General features: G+C 46.9%; 1 protein-coding gene across 1 annotated transcript in view; it reads right to left on the bottom strand.

Moving 5' to 3' along the window:
* The window catches only part of DNAH6 (dynein axonemal heavy chain 6), a 284,536-nt gene continuing 273,253 nt past the window's right edge, over positions 14,777 to 26,059 (bottom strand). The window contains exons 72-76 of the mRNA XM_018054768.1: positions 24,445 to 24,630; positions 23,826 to 23,898; positions 22,717 to 22,868; positions 18,802 to 19,024; positions 14,777 to 15,056 (exon numbers count right to left, since the gene is read on the bottom strand). Of these exons, the coding sequence (XP_017910257.1) occupies positions 14,953 to 15,056; positions 18,802 to 19,024; positions 22,717 to 22,868; positions 23,826 to 23,898; positions 24,445 to 24,630 (738 nt within the window). The 3' untranslated portion in view covers positions 14,777 to 14,952. The remainder of the gene's footprint in view (positions 15,057 to 18,801; positions 19,025 to 22,716; positions 22,869 to 23,825; positions 23,899 to 24,444; positions 24,631 to 26,059) is intronic.

Below are 26,059 nucleotides of genomic sequence, written 5' to 3' on the forward strand. Positions count from 1 at the left end.
GCAAGAGTTCTAGAGTGAATTGCCAATTTCTACTCCAGGGGATCTTCCCAACACAGGGATCAAACCCTCATCTCTCCTGTCTCCTGCATTAGCAGGCAGACTCTTTACCACTAGCGCCCCCTGGGGCGCACCAACCGTACGTATACACGTATCTGTTCTCCAAACTCCCCTCCCGTCGAGGCTGCCACATAACATTAAGTAAGCAGAGTTCCATCTGCTATACAGTATGTCCTGGTTGATTATCTATTTTAAATATAGCAGTGTGCATTTGTCCATCCCAAACTCCCGAACTGTCCCTTTGATGGTGACTGTCCCTTTGCTGGATGAGCTGGTGCCTGTTACATTAGTTCTCTTTCCACGAGGGTTTCCTGATACACTCCCTGGCCGGAAAGGCATTTACCTGGCACTTAATCCCAACTTTTTCCTGGCACCTTTCTGTGTTTCAGCTTTCCCTTAAATTTTTCTTCTCTGTGCTACGTGACTGTGAGCCTCTCAAGCCTAAGGTACATCAGCTATTATTAACTATTAGTAGTGTACATGGAGATAGACTGGAAAAATTATTTCCTTTGTGGGAATATTGAAATATATTCCTGTATTTCTTGAGCGATTCTAACATACCTTGGCAGCTTCCAGAATTAAGGATGGAAATGCCGGAGGCTGGGTAATATGCAGAAGGAACATTTGCTTTCTTCTTTCAGTTCTTCCACTTGCTTCTTGAAATTGGACCCTTCACCCCATTTGGTTTTTTTTCTTACCAGGTGCAGCGACTGAAGAGAAGCGCTTCTGGAGCGGCAGAGTGAGTGATCGAGTGTCATCTCCTGGTCTCATGACCCTTAGCTTAATTATATCTGCAAACTACCTACCTGCCTTTTTTTTTTTTTTTTTGCCATGTAAGATTTCTCCCTGGTAGCTCAGTGGTAAAGAATCTGTCTGCCAATGCAGGAGACCCTGGTTCGATCCCTGGGTTGGGAAGATCCCCTGGAGAAGTGAATGGCTATCCACCCCAGTATTCTTGCCTGGAGAATTCCATGGACAGAGGGGCCTGGCGGGCTACAGCCTGTGGGGTTGCAGAATCGGACATGACCTAGTGATTAAAACAACAAGATATTTACAGGTTCTAGGGGTTATATAATCAGTTTACCACGACATCTGAAACTCAATTAATGTAGTATCTCATATTGATGGAATAAAGGACAAGAATGACAAGATCATCTCAAAAGGTGCAGAAAATGCATTTGACAAAATGGAATCTTTCAGATAAAATCACTCATCAGACTAGGAATGGAAGGGGACTTTATCAACCTGTTAAAAAAATTGTTATGAAAAACCCATAGTTGATATCATATTTAATGAAGAAGACTGAATCCCTCTAAGATTAGGAACAAGACACAGATGTCTGCTCTCACCACTTCTCTTTGACCTTGTGCTGAAGGTTGTAGCCTTCAGGGAAATTAGACAAGGACAAGAAATAAAAGCTATTCACATTGGAAAGGAGGAAGTGAAGCATCTTATTTTCAGAAGACATCATCTTAAGTATAGAAAATCCTAAGTAATACACACACACACACACACACACACACACACATACATAGAGAAACCTATTAAAACTATTAACTGAATTCAGGATATAAGATCAATACAAAAATTATTTGTATTTCTATACCCTAGCAATGAATAATGTGGAAATAAAGAAACCAGTTCCACTAGATTTGATATCTTACAATAACCTATAATGGTAAAGAACCAGAAAAAGAACCCATCTATGTACAACTGACTTGGAATTAATATTCTAAATTAACTATACTTCAATTTAAAAAAAAGGTTAAAAATAAAAGAAACCAGTTCCAGATGCAACAGCACAAAAAATCTTTAGGACTCAATTTAGTAATGAGCAAGATGCACAATAAAAACTAAAAACATTATTGGGAGGAATTAAAGAAGATCTAAATAAATAGAAAGACATCTCATGTTTGTGGCTTGGAAGACATAATACATAGTGTTAAGATGCAGTATTCCCCAAATTGAGCTTCACATTCAATGCAAGCCCTATCACAACCTCAGCCGATGAAAATGTTTTAAAATTAGTGGTAAGGGTTGCATACACTTTATGAATGTTCCCCAAATCCTGAAATCAATGAATTTTATGTTATGAATGTAATGTTCAAATAAAACTGTTTTAGAAAAAATAAAGAGTCAGATTTCTTCATCTTGTTTGTTGAAAAGTTCTACTTGAAACAAATGGCTTGGTAGCCCTGGGTGGGTCTGGGAGCGAGTTTCCTCCTCCTGAGTCCTGTATGCTGTAGTTGGATGGCAGGCTGTGCTGCACTGCCAGGTCAAGTTTGTCTCAATGAGCTGTCAACCATTGCTCTGCAGGCACCCTGACGAGGCTCAGGTCTCAAAGGTGTCCGTGGCTTGTCCCCTAGTTGGGTGGTGGAGGCTCTCTGTTAGGATTTGGAGCTGGGGACTCTATTCCAGGAGGCTTGCTAGGTCTGAGAGATGAAACAAAAGGGAGCTGGGTGCCCAAGGCTGCCTGCCTCTTTAGTGTGGGTTTCTGCCTCCCACTGCTGCTGACTTGGCTGTTTTAAGAGCTTCCCAGATGTCCAGTGCTGGGACGATGGGGTGCTGGGGGCAGGGACCAGGAGAGGCTTTGAGATGACATTGGCCTGCCGATGTGAGGAGGGCCGGCCGCCCCAGATGGAGACTGTACTGGACGGATGGCACAGGTGACACCGGGGCACCTGGGCTCGCCTGACTTTCAGGTGTGGTACTTCATACAGCTGCAGCTCTGGGTGGAGACCTCACAGTCCCTGGGCCCTCCGGCTATCAGGAGTGTCCTGGAAAGCCACCAGGGCTCAGCTGTCTTCATGGGGCGGCTTTCTCCCCTGCATGTGTCCATTTCTCCTGGTGCCTTGCTGAAGGCTGAGTTGATCAGAGGGAACCACAGAAATTCAGAAATTGCTCCCAAACTCTTCACCTTGCCAGTGTGAGATTTAAAAACCTGTGTGGTTAGCACGCTTTTCATTGTAAAGTGAGGATAAGCCCAAACTGAAAGCTCCAGAGGTTTAAAAGGAAGCAGCAGCTTTTGTCATGGGGACCTGCAGGTGAAAAGATGAGATGTGGCGCTTCTCTTTGGAGTAGGAGGAAATTGAAGTCAGGCAGTATAGTATATTGCATAATGATAACAATTGCTGATAGGGACTCTTCATTCACTGAACAATTACTGTTTTCATTCCTGTTTGGTTGAGAGTGTGGACGCTGGAGCCAGACCACCTGGGTCTGAGTTGCAATTTGCTTAATCTATCTGTGCCTCTTCCTCATCTGGATAATGGGGTTAATAATACACCTGCCTTATAGGATGGTTGGGGGGAGGCAGAATGTTGTGTAAAGCACCAAGAACAGTGCCGCACACCTTGTAATGCTCAGGAAATGTTAGTTGTTTTTATTGTTGTGGTTTCTCCTTGTTAGCATGGACTGGGTAATGGCTAGAGGGGCAGGGGGTGAGAGCCATCACTGCAGCACTCTGCAAGCTCAGTCCCCCTCCCCAAGTCTGGGCATACTCTGTTCATGAGCTTGCTCGCTTCTACACCGGGCCTTGCTAATGTTCTTTTCTTCTGAGTCCGTTGCATGCATGCATGCTCAGTCGCTCAGTCATGTCTGACTCTTTGTGACCCCATGGGCTGTAGCCATCCAGGCTCCCCTGTCCATGGGGTTTCCCAGGCAAGAATACTGGAGTGGGTTGCCATTTCCTCCTCCAGGGGATCTTCCCAACCCAGGAACTGAACCTGTGTCTCCAGTGTTGGCAGGCGGATTCTTTGCCACTGAGCCACCTGGGAAGCTCTGAATCAGTTGCCCCTCTTCAATCTTGGGTTCCTAGACTGTGGTTGGACCCAAGAATGCAGTAGAGCCCAGTACCTTGGCCTCTAATTACACCCTCAGGTTCCCCAGGTTCTAAGTTTCCTCTGCTTCTTATTGCAGTGGAGTCGGGACAAGGGAGAGTATGGACGGACCTTCATTTGTTTTCCTGGTCTCTGGCTCTTAAGTATTCTGTTGTCAGAATGGCAAAGACCCTGGGGCCAAGCTGCCTGGATTTAGGTTCTGCTTTGCTGCTGCTTTGTGTGTGAAGTCCTGAACCTGCTTTACCTGTTTTCCATTTCCAACTGGAGATAATAACAATCCATCTAAGCTTTTTTCTTGGATCAGAGGATGGTATGCTGCAATTTAATTAGCTATTTAGGACATTAATGTGCCAGCTGTCACAGAAGGGGACATCGTGACCTCGGAAGATCATGTCAGTTCTGAGCATCAAAGACTGAAATGGAAGAATACAAATCCCAGGATCTACCCCTTGAAAATACTTATTTTAAGTTGCCACCTTAAGCTTGTCTGGTTGATCTTTGAGGCTTTTTATTGGAAAAGAAAAAAGCGATATGAAATTCAGGTTGAGGTTTCCAGCTATGGTGGCTTCTGCTAAATGGAGGATTTTATTGTGCATTTATAAGTATACCGAGGGCAGAAAGGGGCTGGGATCCTCAGTTTACACAGAATGGTCAGGACTTTCAACACTGGACTCCGAGGTGGAAGGCTGGGACTCGGTGTCTCCTTAGCTGTTTGGCTCAGGTCAGCGCACTGCCTGGCTCTGATCCTCAGAGTCCTCATCTCTGAGACACGGCTTATTGCACGCTGTGGCCCCATTGCAGCTCTCCGAACTTCTGGGTTGGACAGAGGCAGCGTTATTTCTTGGTCCCTGGGCATGTGTTTGGGGGGTGTGTTTGAGGGCCACAAGTGCTGCCACAATTCTGATTGTTTTTCTCACCACAGGGGATTTCATGGGCAATAGCACAGTTTTCCATCTTCTGTGATGGGAAGGCTGCGAAGTAGAACATTCCCCCGCTGGACGACCCATCAACAAATAACCTTCCTGTGCTTCAGTCCCAGTTGGGGAGCAGTTAGGGGAGCCAAGTGCCCCATGGGGCTGCCTGGGCACCAGAGCGAGAGGTGTCCAAGAGGTGCCAAGGGCCCCAGCAACAGGCCATTAAGCAACATCTTGGCCCCCGGTCAGCTGGCGCCCCCATGTGGCTGGGACTGTGTCAGACAAGTTGGCCGGTGGAGCACTTTGGGCAGCAGAGGCTCCAGCGGCCCTTTGTCCCAGAGCTTGGGGAAGACACGAAGGTGAAGGTAATTCTGTTCGGTGGTCCTGGGTCCCAGGCAGGGTAATTCAGCTCAATGCTCTGTCTTTGACCAGGACATTTGTGAGATTTTAGGGAGGCATGTGGTGAAGTCAGTCATAAAGTAAGGCGAAGGGTGGGGGGTGGGGGTGGGGGGGGGGTGGGGGTGGTGGGTGGTGGGTGGTGGTGGTGGGGGGGGGGGGGGGTGGTGGGTGGTGGTGGGGTGGTGGCGGGTGGTGGGGGTGGTGGTGGGTGGTGGTGGTGGGTGGTGGTGGGTGGGTGGTGGGGTGGTGGGTGGGTGGTGGGTGGGTGGTGGTGGGTGGTGGGGTGGTGGTGGTGGTGGTGGGTGGTGGGGGGGGGGTGGTGGGGTGGTGGTGGGGTGGTGGGTGGTGGTGGGTGGTGGTGGTGGTGGGTGGGGGGTGGGGGTGGTGGGTGGTGGGTGGGTGGTGGGGGGGTGGGGGTGGTGGGGTTGTGGTGGGTGGTGCGTGGGGGGTGGGTGGTGGTGGTGGGGGATGGTGGGGCAGAGATGCAGGGGTGCCTGCAGACCCATCTCTGAGACAGCAGCAAAGCCCCTGCTCTTTCTCTGAGCTGTTTCTTCCCTCCAGGTCTGTTTATTTCTCATTTTTTATGCAGAGTCAGCCTCCTACCCTGTGGACCCTTCTGTAAAGAATTCAGGAGGCCAGGATCCCCCACTCTCAGCAATGCTGCCGCCCCGTGCTGGCCACCCTTCTAGTCTCTGCCCCGTGTCCAGTCCCTGTGGGCACCAAGTGGCCCTTTCCACCCACCTCTGTAGGTCTGATTGGGCAGCCATAACAAAACACCACAGACTGGGTGACTTCAGCAGTGGAAATTAATTTTATCATGGTTCTGGAGGTTAGACTCCAGGATCAAGGTGTTGGCAGTTTTGGCTTCTCCTGAGGCCTCTCTCGTTGGCTTGCAGATGGCCACCTTCTCACTATCCCCAAGTGGCTTTTCCTCAATATAGTCCTGGTGTCCCTGTGTCCACGCTTCCTCTTCTAAGGACACCAGTCAGATTGGCCTAGGACCCACTCTAAAGGTCTCATTTAACTTAATCTCCTCCTTAAAATTCTTGTCTCCGAACACAGTTTTGCTTTGAGGTTCAGGGGTTAGGGTTTCAGCATGTGAATTTTGAGGAACACAGTCCGTCCAGCCTGTAGCACACCCTCCGTTCCTGGCTCACTCTCCAGATCGTGGTCACCAGCGCCCCCTCCTGGCAGAGTCCTCAGCTGTGGCGAGAGGACTCAGGAAGAAAAAGCCAGCCCTTGGCTGGGCTGAGGGGCTGGAGGCGGGATCCAGCTGTGGTGTCTGCCTGATGCCTGCCCTTCTCCAGGTGCCCTCTTTCTCTTCGGAAGACCCCCCTTCATCTCATGTTGTCTCAGACCAGGTCCTCCGCTATCCCCTCACTCCAGAAGTTCCTCCTTGGGAATCCACTTTCCATCTTAGGAGCCAGGATTCTCTGGGTCTCCCTTAGCGGGAAAGCCTGGCTACATCCTGGGCTTGTCTCACCCCCACCTCTCTCGGCATACTGCATTCTGTGTATCAGTAACAACAGTTCCTCACACAGTACTTTCTAGTTTACAAAAGCCCTCACTTAAGACTTCTCATTTTCCACCTCCACCAGGCCTCTAGCTTCTAGTAAAACCTCTCCCGGATTTGCCCCCTTTGTTCCTAAGGTCGTTGTCCTCTGGTCACTCCTCCTACCTTTCTGTGGGACTAATCTTGCAAGGGTCTCTTACCCAGAAGCCTTCAGGCTCTCTTGTTGCTCTCTTCATGCTGACGCCCTGGCACCCAGACCCCCTGTTTTCCCAGTTCTGCCTCTGATATTCTGCCTCAGAAACCTTATGTCCCTGCCGTTGCCTCTCCACCTTCGCTAATGCTCTTCCTTCCATTGACGCAGTGCCTTCTCCTCTCCTTCCCGTGCTGAGAAAATCCGGCCCCAGGTCTCCAGCCATCTTTCTCTCCTATTCTCCTTCAGCTCTGCGGGGAGAGCCAGAGCTGAATAGAATCCGTGGATCTTTCCTCACCCCCTGGACTGAGTGCTTGGGCAAAGCAGAGTGGGTTGGACCCTCTGATCGTTTCTCAGCCTCTGACCCCAGGCTGACTGGCAAGGCTGGGATTTGTCACTCTCTCTTTGGGTTGTCAGAGTGTGGGAGTATGTGTGTGTGTGTATTGCTACTTGCTCCCCGACTCCTTAAATCTGCCTCTAACCCTGACACCTGCCCCTGAAGGAAGAGAGCTCAGGAGTCAATATTTTAAAAATCTGTCCATGAGATTCTGACACACAATGAGGGCTAAGAACCAGTCCTATCATTTATGGGGCTGCTCTCACTTCCCAGGGGAGGAAGGAATATTTATGGGTTGATTCGTGCTAACTGGTTCACACAGACTCTCAGTCCTTAAAACTGTAACCAGGAAGGGTTAATTTTGAATTTACATCGGATCTGCTTCTGTGACTTCAACCCTTACCTTGCTGCTTTTGTTATTATAGGCATATCTAATGACCTGCCTCAGGGAGATAACTTTACCCCATCCACCTGTGAAGGACTGTGACATTCTTGAATTCTTTGTGTGGCTAATGCGCAGTGCCCGGTGCCCCTGTCTGCCCACTTGGTGGCCCAGAAATTCACATTTTGGGAGGCCAGAATCACAGATAGATATGACATCTTTGTTGATATGACAGGTAATGTTCCATTTCACACCACCCATGAAATGACTGTAAGGAACTGAAACTAACACATCCCCATATCTGAGGCTTGCCATTCTAGGAGATATTTGCAGGAATTAAATGGTATTTTTACTTTGTTTCCTCACCTCCTCCCATCTCTGATCCATAAAACAACCTGGCATTCAGGCCCCAACAAGATGGTTATTTTGAGGTTCTGACCTACCATCTTCTTGGTTAGCTGGCTCTGGAATAAAGTCCCTTCCTTGTCTTAACACCTTTTCTCAGATTTATTGGCCTTTCGTGTGGGGACCAGAGCAGCTTGGACTCTGTAACAAAACCAACCTCTGAGGTGGTGGTTTCTTCTCCTTTACTGATGAAAAAACTGAAGGTGACGCAGCTCATCAGTCAGGAGGCAGTTCCGAACCTTGGCTTGTACCGCCCTTCTCCTTCTGCCTTTTCTTCCCCTCCTTTTAGCTCTCCAGCCCCTTCCTCTTTGTTCGTGTGGGCTCCCCTGCCGTGCTCTGTTAGGGGAAGCATGCTGACTGAAACCTCCTGCGCTGGCCGGGCACCATGGTAATCATTTGCGTGAGGTATTTTATGACAGGAGGTTCTGTTAAGGAACATGGAACTAATAAACCGCCACTAACCAGAAGAGTCCGGGAAAGGTCAAAGGGAGACATCGCACATCCAACCACCTCCCAGAATCCCTCTCACTGGCATCCACTTTAGCTGAGCAAGGCATGCACTACCAAGAAGAACTCTAGGTCAGAATGATTGGCCAAAGACAACCTGGAAGCTAATCCCATCACCATAAAACCCAAGACTTCGAGCCAGGAGCTGAGCATTTCTCCTGGGTTCCCTTACCCTACTGCTCTCCACCAGGGCACCCTTTCCAATAAAATCTCTTGCTTTGTCGGCTCATGTGTCTCTTTGGGATAATTCATTTCTGGGTACTAGACAACCACTTACAGGCCCCCTAGAAGGGGTCCCCCTTCCTGCAACAGATCCATTCAGTGCCCCCACCCCTAATTCTATCAGAGTCTGTGAGAACCAGTGCAAAGACCTGGGTTCCCCTCTCGTGATCCTGGGGAGTTTGGTATATGTGGCTGCAGCAGCTGTCCTGACTGTGCCCTATGAGGGTTGCATCAAAGAGTTTTCAGTAGTGATCTTGCCTGGAGTTCTCTCAGGTGAGGCAGCAAGGGAGCATGAGGTCTCCAAAGAAGCTCCTCTTCAGGGAGAAGAAGAGATGAGGGGCTAACAACCCAGAGCCAGGGAGACACCTACAGTGAAGGGGTGGGTGAGGGGGCCCAGGGCAGTGGCTGTGGAGAGACTGCCTGCCTTCTTCCCCTTCTTGGCAGACATGTGATAATCCTTAAGGATGATTCTTGACATATGACACTTGAATCTGGGCAGGGCTCTGTGGGTGTTAAAGAGCCTCTTTATGAGCAGGGCCCTTACAGGGATTCAGGAGGGATTAACAGGGTTAAGGGCCACTTCAGTTGTTCTAAGTAAATAGCATTTAAATATTTTTCATCCCTCTTTAAATGCTGTAATCTTCAGTGACTTTCTAGATGGTGGTGATCCATTGCTAGGCAAATGCAGTAATTATAAGCAGTTAACAAGGAATCTTACATTTCTTCCCCAGAGCTAGGGGATCTGGAGAGAATACAATGATGGCATATGAAGGAAAAACAAAGCTTCAAAAGTGGTCTCTTCTCCTCCAGGTGGCTTCCAGACCCCTCCCTCCCCAGCCTTCTTAAACTTTCACATTATCTGCCTTTGTGAGGTCCTGAGCCTTAAAGGTGTGGGAGGGCATCATGCTGAGGGATCGTCCTTCCGTCCCTTGCCCTTCCTCTCCAGAAACCCATTGCCTCTTCAGCTATCTTGGCTACGGAAGTGCCCTCCCTGAAGAGCTAGTACAGGAAACTGGGTCTAAGGGGGCGCTCACTGTTGCTGCCTCTCGTGTCTCTGCCCAGAAGTGCCCACCTGCCAGGGAAAGCACCAGGAAAGTTCCAGAAGAAGTGGAGGTGGCCGCAGCAGATGCAGGGCTTTCGGCAGTTTAGCAACCAGTGGGTCCGACTGGAAGAGAAGTGAGGCAACTGGGCTGGCAAGAACCCCATCCTCTGATGGGTCCTCACTCCGTAAGTGCGGGTGAGCAGCAGTCCAGGAATGTGAGTCTTATTTGCTTCCTAAGAGGTTCAAGGCTGTGGTTGGGGTGAGTGTCCCCACCGTTAGGGAGCCCTTTCCTGTTCCTCACAGCCCTGGGGCGGGGTGGGAGGGGTGGTCTTCTGTCCTCTCTGATGGAGGGGAATCCAGATTAAATTTAACCATCCTTCACTGATGGAGGTATACACTGACCTGTTTATTACCTTCTCAGACTGGGGTCTTTTGTTTCAAGGTGGCCACGCAAGCGTTGGGCACGTTACACCTGAGCTGAGCTGAAAGGGCCAGGTGAGCCTGAGGTCATACCTGAGATGGCTGCATGGTGTTCACACCAGACCCAAGCTGGGATAGGGGAGAGAGCCAGAGAGCCAGGGGGGAATCATACTGGCTTGGTGGTGCCTGTGTGTGTGGTCAGGGCCCTTGCCTGACATTGCCCAGATGCCGATGATTAGCAAGTCTGAGTAACCTAGTTTTAATAATCCTTGAACCAAGAAGCAGAGAGCTGGGGGAGAGTCGTCCTGCTAGTCTTAGCACCTGCACCATTTTGTTCTCTTGTGGCTGGGGTAAAAAGGACGGGATGTAGGAAACCTATTAACATACTGAAATCCAGTCCTGTCTTTGGAGGAGAGAGCTGAAAAAAAAGCCGTGCAGGCCTCTGGGGGCCTCGGAGTGTCTAGTTGCTCCTGTTGTGCCCGAAGACTCTTTTTCTTTGTCAACGAGTGCTGCAGTCCCACAGTTCAAGGTCCTTATTCTGGACAGGCCCTTCTCCACCGATCTGTTGCTCCTCATCCCAGGCAATAACCCCACAGCTAGATGGTGGCCAGCAGTGCCTGCCTGTCTTTCTGGACTCCTGCATTCTGGGAGCTGGTGCTGGCTTTCCAAACAGAGACATACTTCCTATATTGACCAGAGGAGTCAAGCCAAGACCCTGACCCCTTGGACTTGAAGGACAGCCCTTCCTGTACTCCACATTCTGGGCTGGCCCTGATAGGCACAACCCCAAAGAGACTCAGAATAAAAGCCAGCACTGATTCTTTTTTCCAAGGAATGACTTTGGGTTATCTAGTGCTTGGGGGAAATGTATAGTTCTGTAACATAATGAGCAGTATGATAATAATTGTAAATCAATTGTATGAAAATCTTTTTTTGTGTGTAGATTTCCCCCCTACATCGTGTATATCAATCAGGCAACTCTTTTCTCACATGCTCTGAATCCCACCTCTGCTGCACTCCTAGCCCCATACCTGAGCCTGCCTGCAGCCATGGACGCTGCCCCTTCTTTCTGCCACCCTTCTCCTCATCATCTCCTGGTTCTGGCTGCAGTGGAGTCAGCAGCCCCTGGGACTTCTGTTCTGCTCCTCCCTGTTCAAGGTCTGGTGACTAGGGTGCCTCCCACACTCTGACAGATGCTTTCATCAGGTATAATGTGTGAGGATGTTTCATCCACATGTGAAGACTGGTGGATGGTAGGGTTTGTCAGAGGTGCTGTGCGAGCAAGTGGTTTTCAAACTCTCCTCCTACCCTTGTCTTGTGTGTTATTTATTATTTATATGTCTTTGTGTTTTCCAACTAAAGTCATATGGAGAATATCTCTAAAAAATGGGTAAGAGCCAAACTGCCCTGATTGAGTCTGAAATGGAAACTTTCAGCTAGTCTCCACGCACTGCCCCCCACCCGGGCCCCCGTCCTCCTCCCCGTGTTCCACCTTGGTTACCGACCAGGAACTCCTACATGCGGCCGAGTTTCTTTATGGTTCTCCTGGGCCTCTGAGCAGCTCACAGAAACCCAAGAGGGCCTACCCAGGACTTGGACGGGGCCGATAAGCAGCAGATGTGTTTCTTCCTAATCTTGTGTTGGTTACCTTGATTGCCTGGGCTTGCAGATCTGCTTTCCTTTCTAGAGACTTTATCTCTCTCTCTTTATTTCAAACTTTTTATTTTGTATTGGTGTATAGCTTATTAACCGGAGAAGGCAATGGCACCCCACTCCAGTATTTTTGCCTGGGAAATCCCATGGATGGAGGAGCCTGGTAGGCTGCAGTCCATAGGGTCGCTAGAGTCGGATACGACTGAGCGACTTCACTTTCACTTTTCACTTTCATGCATTGGAGAAGGAAATGGCAACACACTCCACTGTTCTTGCCTGGAGAATCCCAGGGATGGGGAAGCCTGGTGGGCTGCTGTCTATGGGGTCGCACAGAGTCGGACACGACTGAAGCGACTTAGCAGCAGCAGCAGCAGCAGCAGCATAGCTTATTAACAATGTTGTGGTAATTTCAGGTGTTCAGCGGAAAGACTCAGCCGGATGTATGTGTATCCATTCTCCCCTAAACCCCACTCCCATCCAGGCTGCCACATAATATTGAGTTGCATGTGCTATACATCTCCTTGTTGGTTACCCATTCTGAATATAGTTGTGTGTACATGTCTTGCAATCTCCCTATCCTTGTCTCCCTGGCAACTGTAAGTTTATTTTCTAAGTCTGTGAGTCCCAGAGACTTTCTGTGGGTTCATTCTTTGTCATTTCCAGGGCTGGGAAATTCTTTGGGGTCCCACAGAAAGAGTACTGTGATGGCAATCAGGACCCATGTCCACCACCTTTGCTCCACTCCATGCCCTCTGTGGGAGGGCTGGGGTGGGAGGGCTGAACTTTGACAGATACCCTTGCTGCTGTGATCGAGAATCTTCTCATGAGATACACTGAGGGAGATTCAGAAGGTGAAAGGGGCAGAAGACTGTTTTCTTCAATAGTGGTGGCAGTTATGTGCCGGCTCCAGCAGACACAAGTGTGTGCAGTGGCTAGGCTCTGCATGAGGTTGGCGCAGTTTTCTGCAGCTTTCTGATCTCGGATTATAGCTGCTCCGGTCTCTAATGTCAACCATCTGACTTCTGCAGCTGCAGCCACTCCCATAGCTTAGGAAGCACCAAGAGGAGCTGCTGATTTCTGTATTGATATAAGTGGTGCTCCTTGCTTCTTAGTGACTTGAGTCTGTTCTTAACTTTGGTAGGTAGGGGGATGAAGGTGGGGTTGTTGTTGCTGTTCAGTTGCTCCATCGTGTCTCTTTGCCACTCCATAGACTGCAGCACACCAGGCTTCCCTGTCTTTCACTATCTCCTGGAGTTTGCTCAAAGTCATGTCCACTGAGTCAGTGATGCCATCCAACCATCTCATCCTCTGTTGTCCCCTTCTTCTTCAGCCTTCAGTTCTTTCGCAGCATCAGGGTCTTTTCAATAAGTCAGCTCTTCGCATCAGGTGGTCAAAGTATTGGAGATTCAGCATCAGTCTTCCAATGAATATTCAGGGTTGATTTCCTTTAGGATGGACTGATTTGATCTCCTTGCTCTCCAAGGGCCTCCCAAGAGTCTTCTCTAGCACCACAGTTCGAAAGCATCAATTATTTGGTGCTAAGCCTTCTTTATGGTCCAACTCTCACATCCGTACTTGACTACTGCAAAAACCATAGCTTTGACTAGATTGGCCTTTGTTGGCAAAGTGATGTCTGTTTTTTAATATGAAGGCGGAAGAGGGGAGGTAAACAGGAGGGAAGGGTTACTGTGGCTGATCCTGTTCTTTCAACTTCCTGTTAAGTGGGTGTCATGGCTTTCTCCAGAGGTCCACATCCTAGCTGAGTGGTACCCAAGTTCTTGGCTCATATTAGGGCAAGGAAGCAACAGATTCTATTGGCAAACTGGTTTGCAAAACACAGTGGTTGGACTTCTCTGGTGGTACAGCGGGTAAGAATCCACCTGCCAATGCAGGGGACATGAGTTCAGGGACATGGGTTTGATCCCTGGTCTGGGAAAATTCCACATGCCAGAGAGCCACTCAGCCTGAATGCCACAGCTACTGAGCCTGTGTGCTGCAACTTCTGAAGCCTACATGCTTGGAGTCTGTGCTCTGCAACAAGAGAAACCACCACAAGGAGAAGCCCACACACAGCAACCAAAACTAGCCCCCACTCGCCGCAACTAGAGAAAGCCTGTGCACAGCAATGAAGGTCCAGCACAGCCAAATAAATAAAAATTAAAAAAACAAACCACCCCTAAGTGGCTGCTCCATGTCAGCACTGGCCCAGCAACCTCTGAGGTAGCAGAGGCGCCAGTACACCTGGGAGGGACTTGGCCAGTTTTCACTTGAAAATGTTAGTGGCTCAGTCATATCTGACTGTTTGCAACCCTATGGACTGTAGTCTGCCATGCTCCTCTGTTCATGGGATTCTCCAGGCAAGAATACTGGAGTAGGGAGCCACTGCCTTCTCTAGGGGATCTTCCTGACCCAGGGATCAACCTGGGTCTCTTGCTTTGCAGGCATCTGAGCCATCGTTACCATCTGAGCCACCAGCGAAGCCCAGTAGTTTTATCCTAAAGTGGAAAGTTTCTCTGTACTTGGGCAGGAACGACTTGATCTTTCCTGAGAGCACCACAGGCTCTTCTAATTACAATCCAGCCCCACAGGGTGGAGGAGTGTCACCGTGGGCCCAGATCTCATGCATTGGGCTCTTGATCTGGTCTAGAAATGGAAGGACCTGGGGCCATGTGACTGACATGTACACTGGGCCTTTCATATTCATGTAAAAGGAAGGAAGCCCTGAGAGATGAGGAAGTCCTGGGCTCTGACTCTGCCCAACCCCTCTCTGCCCCTTTATGCTGGGCCCAACTCCTTACAAATGGGAAGCTGCCTCTCACATAGGGGAGGGGGAGTAGGCTTAAGATGTCAGGGTTAAACCCACTGTTTCACATCAGAGTTTAAATCAACAGCAGAAAGAAAGAACTCAAACACTTTATTCTAGGTTATAAAAGAAATAAAAGCCACACTTGCTGCATTTACGCCAGATCACAAGTAAACCCCTTTTGCTTATTTGTAAGTTATACAGAATTTTCTCCCCATTAGGGAAAGATCTCTGGTCTGGTTCTTTTTCAGCCCAGAGGTGGCATGTTTTCACTCATTTAGCTGGCAGAGCAAAGCCGATCCTTTGGCAATCCAGTAATCTTTGGATCGCTTGGAGGGTAAGAGGACGGTCACCACAAAGTTGGTTGAATGACCTAGTTAAGGATACAAGGAAAAAAGTGTTAAAGAACAACCCCTTAATATAAAAATCATGGTACCAGGAGTCAAGACATCTGGGTTCCAGACCTGTCTATGCCTCTAAAGAGGCAACAATCCTCTGTGGATTTCAGTTTTATGCTCCATAGAATGAAGATGTTAGAACAAATGATCCTTTAGGACCTGTCCAGTTTAGACCTTGTACAACCTTAGAAATTATGTTTCAATCTCTTTTCAGTCTGTCTCTGAGCATTAAACTAGGATTGAGGCCTGAGCTTTTAGTGAGACTCAAGGGATGTGGTTGGTAGGTTAGGCATCCATCCATTTGTCCATCTGCTTGTCTGTCCATCCATCCATCCATCTGTCCATCTGCTTTTCCATCTATCCTTCCATCCATCCATCCATCTATCCACCCATCTATCCATCTGCTTGTCCATCCATCCATCCATCGATCCATTCATCCATTCATTTGTCCATCTGCTTGTCTGTCCATCTGTCCACCCATCTATCCATCTACTTGTCCATCCATCCATCCATCTGTCTATCCATCCATCCATTTGTCCATCTGCTTGTCTGTCCATCCATCCATCCATCTATCCATCTGCCCATCCATCCAGTTGTCCATCTGCTTGTCTCCCTCCAGTCATCCATCCATTTCTCTATTCACCCATCCATTTGTCCATCGGCTTGTCTCCATCCATCCATCCATCCACCCTTTGTTCCACCCAGCAGGTAGGCACTGGGGTTCTGAGTCACAGGTAGTTTGTCCTCAACTCAGACATCTGAAGTAAGAGATCAGTTTTGCAGTTTCTTCATTGTAGGCCTGTGTGAGGGGACCAAGACCAGGATGAGAAGAAGAGAGCCTTGCCCTTAAGATGGGTGCTGCTATTTCTGGCATTCACAGCAAACTTCATCTGCCTGGAAGTTGGGGACACTGGGGATGTCCCCAGCAGAGAATGCCTACATCTCCCCTCTCCTTATCTTTGTATGTCATTCCCTGCATGTGCCTTGGCGAGCGCTTGAGTAACATTTTATAGCAGTGTTACAGTAGATATATGGATAGTAACCATCTGTTTGGTTTGAGATACAAATAAGGTCCACACTGTACAACAGTGATGTGTCTCTTGGATCTCTTTCTACGGCAGTTTCCCTCTGTGTTTCTTTTGCCACTTCTTTGTAATATATTTGTTGGAACAACCAGGCTGTTTGTCCCATAAGGTTTCCCGGAGTCTGGCTTTTGCTGACAGTGTCCCTTTGGTGATTTTACACATGTTCCCCTATCCCTGTAAGAGTGGTTAGATCTAGAGGTGTGATCACATTCAGGGTTGAGGTTTTTTGGCAAAAATACTTCCTAAGTGGTGTACACTGCCATCAGGAAACGCCTCGTGTCTGGTTGACTCTTTTTGAAAGAAATATCCACAGAAGCTAATTATTACTTGTTTAGTCACCAAGTTATGTCTGACTCCTTTGTGACCCCATGGACTGTAGCCTATTGAGCTCCTCCGTCCAGGGAATTCTCTAGGCAAGAATACTAGAGAGTGGGTTGCCATTCCCTTCTCCAGGGGATCTTCTCGTCTCCTTCTTTGGCATGTGGATGTTTTACCACTGAGCCACCAGGGAAGCTCAAGTACTACTTAGAGCCATTATTTCATTTAGGTTAATAATTTTAAATTTTAGTGATGATTAAGTCCCTCTGTGATTTAATTTTTGTAGTGATATGAGGTAAAGATCTTAGTTTGGCATAACCAGTTGTCCCAGGATCATTTACGGAATAATCTCCCTCTTCCTGACCAATTTTAAATGATGCTGCTATTACATGTCAAGTTCCCCGTATGCACAGTGTGTTTCTGGGCTGTCTATCCAGTACAAAATTTGATCTGTTCATTGAGTCTTGTGCCAGTGCACTGTCATCCTCTTCCTGAAAACCACAGAGTTCCTGTTGGAAGGTTGGCCAGTAATAAATAAGAGGAGAAATGACTCTGTCAAAAAATGGGCAGAAGATTGGAACAGACACGTCTGAGAAGATGTAAATAAGCACCAGAAAAGATGGTTACTGTCACTAGTCATTAGGGAAATGAAAATTAGATACCACTATATTCTATTTTCTATCTATCATCAGGCTATCTGTCTGTCATCTAGCATCTAAAATTAAAAGGACTGATCATACTAAGTGGTGGTGAGGATCTGGAGGATCTAGAACCCCCATATGCTGCTGGTGGGGATGTTAAGTGCTGTGGTCGCTTTGGAAAACATTTTGGCTGTATCTTAAAACATTAAACATACGTTAAACACCTACTGCATGAGGCATCATTCCATTCCTAGATACTTATCCAAGATAAATAAAGCTTATGTCCCTACAAAAACTTGTAAATACCATATTAATTTAAAAAATACCTTTGAATAATGTGTGTTTTAGACTTGCCATGGGAGTAGTAGATCACGTGACGTGAGTGGCTACCTTAGTTCTATTCTGTACCTTGTCCTGAGAGGACATCCTTTAACTGAGAAAAATAAATATCATCAGTATCTACACATCCTCCATTGAAATGAGAACAACTGTTTTAGTTCTTTTTGCCCTGCTCCCCCATCCCATATTTCTGTCATTTGGAAATTTAGTTCCAAGTTATTATAAATTCATTTCTATCACCAAATATTAAAGATTTAACTCTGTGTGTGAGTTTTAAGTAGAGGATCAGTAGTGATTAATACAGACACTTTGTATGTTCAAGACAGTTGTTATTACAGCTTTCCTTTCAGATGATAATCTGGTTGCATTTGCCATTCTAGTTGAAGGTTGTTTATCTTCAACACTTTGAAGAGGTGTCTCTATTTTCTTTTATATGCACTGTGGATAATGAGACACGTCTGAAGTCAATCTGATTCTCATTTTCTGAAATTTTATTTCCAGCCTATTAATAATTTTATCTCTTTGAGAATTTTCTTTCTGATAATCATAAGTATCACTTTGTTATATCTAGGTTTCTTTTAAAATTTGATTGTTTATTGGCTTGTTGTATATTTGAAAAAATTACCTCTTCTACTTTGTGAGCTCTCTTAACCTGAGGACTCAAGCATCTCTTCGGTTCTGGGAAATTATCAGCCACTTTTTCAAATATTATTGCTCTTTCATTTTTCTCTCTTTTCTCTTTATAGATTACCTACTAGATAAATGTTGGAAATTTTGACTCTTTCCACAGTGTTACGTTAAAAAAAAAATTGCTTTGAGCTGTATTTTTAGGGATTTCCTCAGTGCATTTTCTTGGCTCACTCTTTAGCTATCTGCATTCAGTCTTTCAGCTTATCCGTTGATAATGGCTTTTTAAAGATCTGGTTCCTTTTTTTCAGGGCTGTATCTCAGTTTCAGGACTACTAAGATTTCCCCTTTGGTACCATGGCATTCATTTATTTATTTTAAAATCTCTTTCTATGTTGAGTCTCAATGTTTTAGTGTCTACTCAGTCCATCATTTTGAAATTAGGAGACGTTGCTCAATAAAGTATTTTTGACTCATTACCACCACCAGACTAATAGAAGCAAGCATTGGTTTTATAATATTAATCTATACTCAGCATTAAAATGAATAGAATTTACAGCATTGATAAATTTGTATGTTATAAGTAGCCTTATTTTAAGCCTGGCTAATTGACCCAAGATCACCATTTTTACATTACAACAAAGCGTTTGGATTTTGATTGTAGTCTGCATTTAGTCATTATTTATATGCTGATATAAGAATGTCCTTACCTGTGGTTGAGAGGGTTCCTGCTCGAGCCCCTGTCTTATAAAGCGGGGAGTGGTAGAGTGTTGGGCTTGGCTCATAATTTTGTCGTGGTTCAAAATGCACCACAGGCAGCATTGGATTCATCTGTCCTGGGAGTGCGTCTTCTATCACCATGTCCTTATTATCCCATCGAGAAGCATCCATGAACATCCCATGGACAAGAACGCCATCCTCAGGAGAGGGCAACTGAAAGATGTGCAGATGTTCAGAGGTGAGAAGAGCAGGAGGGGTCGTCTTCTTGGGCCCCCTCCTAGTCCCACATCCTCAGTCAGTTCGAAGAACTATTCTAGAGATTCTCTTATCCCTCACATCTTAGAGAGGAAAATGCCAAGGCTCCAAAAGGTGAAATAGTTTCCTTTTCAGTTTGTCACCAAATCTCATACTGTTCACACTCCACGAGGCTGTCTGGTACATGGTACCCCAGGGAAACCCACTGATGGGCTTCAGTGTCTGATACCATGATGTTAGGATTTTCCCCTTCTCATGGGAAGTGGCCAAGAGGGCTGTGATTATCATCTGTTATTTTTACAAGGCCTTTCAAAGATCTCAGTGCTCTTCAGACGATAGATTACATATCTGTGACAATATTTGCAGAATGCTTATGGAGAACTTTTTAAAAGAAATTTTGTGAGAGAAAGAGACAGAGACAGAGACCCTATCCCTCAATGTCCTGTGAGTAGATGTCATCACTAGTGTCTAGTTTCTGCCAGGTGTGAGCTTTGTGTCTCCTTCCTCAAACACTGAGTGAATCTGGCCAGTCCTGGGGCCCTAGATCTTTTTACAATTGGAGCTTCACACCTGCAGACAGAGGACTAAGCAGTGTGGTTTTAAGTGGTATGTTTTATAGTGAATCAAAGGATGATAAGCTCTTTTTGGTTGGACTTTACTTTCTAGCATCTTGTAGTTTGTTCCATGGGTACAGCGTGGTGCAGTGGGCCTTCCTGTCATCGGGGCTGCCATATACACTTGTGCAGGTTTGCCTGAGTAGAGGCTGAAACCATCCTACTTTGAGCTTGTCAGGCTGTGTGTAGGAGTCATCTGCACACACTTCCAAGAGGGGTGCCCTTTTCCTAAATGGCATGAAGGCGGCACTGGGCTGACAGTGGCCCTGTTGTTGGTAACAGAACTCAAGTTGTCTAACAGTCTCTTGCTGTGTTTTCTGGGAGGACCAAGAGATGGGCTGACTATACAATCTGCAGTCTCCACAGGAGGCAGAGATTCCCAGGCATCGCTATGGCTCACTGTACATAACCCATGTGGAGATGTGTGTATACTGGTGTGGCTGGAGGGCAGAGACACCAGTAGTCACTGTGAACTTCTGTCTGTCAGTTGGCCTATGTGGCAGATACAGCATGCCAGGCACAGAGCAGGGCCAACATCCAGGATGGCCTGGATGAAGGCATTTATGTGGGTATTGTCCTGCCCTCCTGCAGACTCATTATTCCTGACCTGGGCCTGCAACACTCTCCTGGCTGAGAAGGGTCTCAAAATAACTAGTGAGTGCATTTCTAAATTGATTTCCTCCCTAGTTTTATATGCTAATACTTTAAGATAAAGATTTTTGATGCTAAAACAAATGTTCTTAAAGACATAAACTCTTTCACTGTCATTTTAAGATACAGGCAATTAAGAGGCATGGGGAATTACAATATTTTGTAGAGTAATCCATGAATATGGGAATCAATCTTATCTTTGTGCATTTTTGCTAATCAGAGCAAAGACTAGATCAAGCAGTTCTGAGTGAGGGGGATACTGATTAAATTACCCAGGAGAAATTCTGAATAATACTATGATATTTTAAGGAAAGTCACTAAAAGTCACTTACCCCATCTACACTGACCGGCTAGTGAACACATTCTTAGCAAAAGCAATCTGGAACAGATCTTTGATGTCATAGCACACATAGAAAATGACATTTATAAACCCCACTGGGATGGACAGGTGCTCTGGAGGCTCCCCTGCCCCATTAATATCTCAGCACATTGGAGGCAGGCAGCTCAGATGGGCAGCAATGAGTCTCAGCCCTGGCTGTATGCTGGAAGCACCCAGGGAGCTTTAACAAGTAGACGACCGATATCACTGGGGTGATTCTGATGCAACTTGATGTGGTCTGGGTATCAGGATGTTTTTAAAGCTCCAAAGATGATTCTAACCTGCAATCCAGGTTGAGATATTCTAGAGTAGGGGTTCTCAAACTTGAGGGGCTAAGAACCCCCTGGAGGACTTATCAAAATATAGATTTCTGGATCCCAGTCCAGAGTTTCTGATTCCGTCTGGAATGAGTCCTTGGGACCCATAAATAAATGCTAATTTACTTTACTTTAAAAAAAAATTTAAGTATGTTGTGTCAGTGTCAGGCACAGTGATTCAGTTATGCACACATACATATATATATGTACATGTGTGTATCTACTTGTATACGTGTATTTGTGTTTAGTTGCTCAGTCGCGTCCAACTCTTTGTGACCCTTTGGACAGTAGCCCGCCAGGCTCCTCTGTCCATGGAGTTTTCCAGACAAGAATACTGGAGTGGGTTGCCATTTCCTTCTCCAGGGGATCTTCCTGACTCAGGGATCAAACCTGCATCTCCTGTGTCTCCTGCGTTGCAGGCAGACTTTTTACCCACTGAGCCATTGAAGAAGCTTCATATACTTGTAAATACATATTTTCTTTTTCAGATTCTTTTCCCTTACAGATCATTACAAAATGCTGAGTATAGTTCCCTGTGCCACATAGTAGGTCTTTATTTCTTATCTGTTTTACATATAGCAGTGTCTATGTCTCAATCCCAACCTCTTAATTTATCTCTCCTCCCCTCTCCCCACTTTGGTAACCATAGGTTCCTTTCTGTATCTGTGGGTCTGTTTTCTGTTTTGCAAATAAGTTCATTTCCAAAAGTGCTTCAGGTGATGCTGATGGGGCTGGTCTGGGGATCACACTTCAAGAATCTCTATTCTAGAGGGAGTAAACCATGTAAGCAAAGAGCCCGAGCTGCTTCCTTAGTGCATTCCTACTGGTGATGTAATGTAGTTACAGTTACAGGATGTGTGAAGTTAGCGTGTCAGTTCTGCTAGGAGACAGCTGAGTGAATGAGGCAGGAAGGTTTAACTTCTGATAATAGTTATATACCGTGAGTGCACTACACGGTGGTCACGTGACACCTGCAGTTTCATTGACAATGCACTACAACTCTGAAGTTGGTGGCACGAGCCCTATTTTGCAAATGGGAACACTGAGGTGCAGACGTGTTAATCATTGCTCTAGCACACACAGCTGGGGAGAGGGGAAGGCAGAATTTACCCAGGCCTGCCTGATGCTGAAACTCTGGTTTTCAACTTCTTGCTACATTGCCTCTGGTGGCTCAGCAGTAACGAATTCGCCTGCCAATGTGGGAGACATGGGTTCAGTCCCTGGGTTGGGAATATCCCCTGGAGGAGGGAATGGCAACCCACTCCAGTATTCTTGCCTGGAGAATCCCATGGACAGAGGAGCCTGGCAGGCTATAGTCCATGGGGTTGCACAGATTCGGACACGGCTTAGTGACTAGACAACAAATATTGCCTCCACATGAATGAGAAAGTTACTGTAAGTATCTAAAGAAATAAGCAGTATTGATGTAAAATATATTTCTACAGATCAGACTAATTTAGGAGGTTGCCATCCAGTCACTGGTAATTGGGAGCTTGTCTTGGTAGTCTGACACGACTGAAGCGACTTAGTACGCACGCATGCATGCATGCTTGGAGGTGTAGACCCATCCTGCCCTCTCCCACTCCTGCAAATGGAAAGTGGAAGGGGTGAAGGAGGGGAGATTGCTTGAGATCCTGATGACAGTAGATAGAAGCTGCTGTGCTGTAACAACGGTCAGGGGGACAGTACCTCTGTGTCCATGGGCAGTTCTTGTCCAAACTGTACTGTCTTGGCAGCTTCTATGACTGTGGCTTGATCCCGATAGACAGGAACCATGTTGTACTTGAAGCTCAGCTCATCTATAGGCAAATTGTATTTCCGAGCGTGATTTTGAAGAGTTCCTGTAAATACGAAAGCCAGAAAGCTGAGTTGCTATTATCCAAACTAACTTCCACTTGCCTGGACCAGGATACTCTAGCATTAAAGAGCTTCCTTTCCATCTAGAAGACCCAGCTGTTAACATCTTACTCGGAATTACTGAGAGGGGTGGAGTCAAAGCATGTATGAATTTTGGTCCTGGTGGGAAAGAGAGGGAGGGCCAAGTCTAAAGTGCACTGCTCTGCTAATGGGGGAGACAAGCCAGCAAGGGCGTTTCAGAGCCCAGTCTTCCCAACTTTTAACATCTTGCTTAGCTTGTCCTGTATGGGCTGTTTCTGGGTTGTGCATGAGGGACTCGGATGAGACAGATTAAGAGCTGGGCTAATTAGCATCTAGGGCTTCCCCGGTGACTCAGTGGTAAAGAATCCACCTGCCAATGCAGGAGATGCAAGAGATGCGAGTTCAGTTTCTGGATCATGAAGATTTCCTGGAGAAGGAAATGGCAACCCATTCCAGGACTTCTTGCCTGGGAAATCCCATGAACAGAGGTGCCTGGCGGGCTAGAGTCCATTGGTGGCAAATATTAGGACAGGACTTGCAGACTAAACAAAATCAGCATCTAGGAGCCCAGAGGCCTTAGTGCTGAGTTGGAGCCAAAGAAATTGAGCAGGTGGTGTCCTGAGCATTGGTCCCATGGAGACTTGGGGCAGCTGTGTGTGTTCTCAGGGAAGCAGCGTTTAGACTTGTAAACTGAGAGCAGCGGGGATTAAGTTGTTGGGGGAATGCCTGCTATTTCTGCCACCATTTTCTTCTGCAAGCGAGGAAGAGCAGGGCCTGTTGGGCTGCCGTATAATCAATTCCCCTTGGTTTAGGCCATCAACAGTCATGCCATTTTCCCAGTTCCCAGAAACCCAGCACAACTCATCACACACTTATTGATTTTTTTCCTATGGGGATTTTTCTAGGGAAAGCAGTGATACCTGTTAGAAATCCTTGAGGAAAGAAGAAACCGGAGATCCAGAAGGACTTGGGCTGTCCTCTTTTGAGCCACAGCTAAAGGAGAAACATTATCCTATAATGTACTTTTTTTTTTTCTGAGATAGCAACTGTCATTTAAATCAGAGTCATATTTTGGAGGGTCTCTTAGGAGGCAGAATCTAAACCAATCCTGAGTTATCACTGGCCCCATTCTTACTGCCTGCCCTGTCCCCCTTCCTCACCTACCAGGCTGACCATAAACCCAGAAGCTGGTTATTATGGAGGTTCTAGAAGAGGGAGATAACAGCAAGGTCATGCCTGGCCACTTGGACCCATGTCAGATTGGTTCTGTACCTCATGGTGGGGGTCCCATGAATGAGACCTGAACCCCAAGGACGGCCTGGAATTAAAATGAAAAGTGGGGATAAGGACACAGGGCAAACTACACTATAATCAGTGCAAGATTTTAAAAGTGATGCTATTCCAGAAGTTTCTGTTTCTTTGGATTCAGATGACCCCTCAATGGTTGTCAATATTTCAGTTAGCAAGGGCTTCCTTAAGGACCCCAGGGCCAACCATGTCATCAGATTGATCAGACCCCAAAGAAGTAAATTTTCTTACGTCCACAAATGCAGTCCTCAGAATAAGGTCTTTGACCCAAGATCCTAGTGGCTTCAGGGATGGGTAGGCAGTATTGGACCATAGAGAGGGAACCTGGTTGTTGAGGAAACTGTTATACACCTTTTCCATTTCTTCAGACATCACCACCAACCCAGCAATGGCTTTGTTGAGTGTATCTAGAGAGGTCTGAAAGAACAAGAAAGGATTGGTGCCCTTCACTGATGTTGTTATCAGGTGGGAATGACCCTTGTTCGTGGTGGCAGGTGTTGCCTTGGGCTGAAGGGCCTGCTTGGTGGTTTTCATACTCTCTGCAGACCCTCTGCTGGGTCAGACTTTCCAATCTTCATGCACTTTTTACAACCTGTGACATAGAGGTGTAAGACCTCGGAGTGGGCATGGTTTAGGCAGTTAGTAGCATGATACAGTGAAGTGGATGGAGAAGGGAAGGTGGAGAAATGTCCCCCAAGCATTTTGAGAAATGCCACTGTCCAGCTCTCCTCCAGGCTGAAGGAAGAATGAGCCTTACGGTTAGTGATCTGGGAACCACGGAGGGGGTTGGGGTCATGGGAAGTACCTCGAACTCTATCCAGAGGGTGCCTGCAGCCCCAGCAGTTATAGCTGGAAGGGGGGATTCCTAGATGAGACCAATCTTTCAGTTGATACCAGAGAGCTTCCTTATACTGGAAATACTTCTTTAAAGGTACACTCCTTATCCTCCCCTCATCTCAACAAAAGACAGAGGCTGGCAGCAGTCCTGGGAGACACTGGGCCAGCAGCAGCCATGGGAAATACAAAGCAATATCTGTTACCAGGCTAAAGGTAAAGGCAGGGTGTATGGATTTGTATAGGGATTTCCCAGTGGCTCAGCAGGAAAGAATCTGCCTGCCAGTGCAGGAGATGAGGGTTTAATCTTTGGTCTGCAAGATCTCCTGGAGAAGGAAACAGCAACCCACTCCAGTATTCTTGCCTGGGAAGGCCCATGGACAGAGGAGCCTGGTAGGCTATAGTCCATAGGGTCTCAAAAGAGTCAGACATGACTTAGTGACTAAACAACAACATAGATTTGTATATGGCTCTCGTGGGTTCCAGTTTTGTGTAAACTGCTGCCATACACAGGGGAAATAGTACAGGAAGATATTAGAGGGCAAATTTATGTTGATGAAAATGTCCGATTCCTTGAGAACCCATGGACCGTAGCCCACCAGGCTCCTCTTGTCTGTGGGATTCTCCAGACTAGAATACTGGAGTGGGTTGCCTTGCCCTGCTCTCGGGGATTGTCCTGATCTAGGGATGGAAACCGCATCTCTTACATCTCCTGCATTGGCAGGCGGGTTCTTTACTACTAGTGCCGCCTAGGAAGCCCAAGTCCTAGGACCACATGTAAATAGTTCTAGAGACAAGGTGACACGCAGGTAAGACAGGGCTAGTCATCCTTCTATTCCTTCATGGAGTTTTCCCCCTCTTCACATCTCTTCTCACAAGAGACAGTGCTAGAAAAGAGGAGTTTTAAGTAGATATGCCCTTAGGATCTGAGGAATCATATGTAGCAGAGCAGAGGAAAAGAGCCTTTAGCCAGGGCCAAAATACCACTCAACCTTAGACACCAAAAACGGAA

This window comes from Capra hircus, chromosome 11 (assembly GCF_001704415.2).
Source record: "Capra hircus breed San Clemente chromosome 11, ASM170441v1, whole genome shotgun sequence".
Classification (NCBI taxonomy): Eukaryota; Metazoa; Chordata; class Mammalia; order Artiodactyla; family Bovidae; genus Capra; species Capra hircus.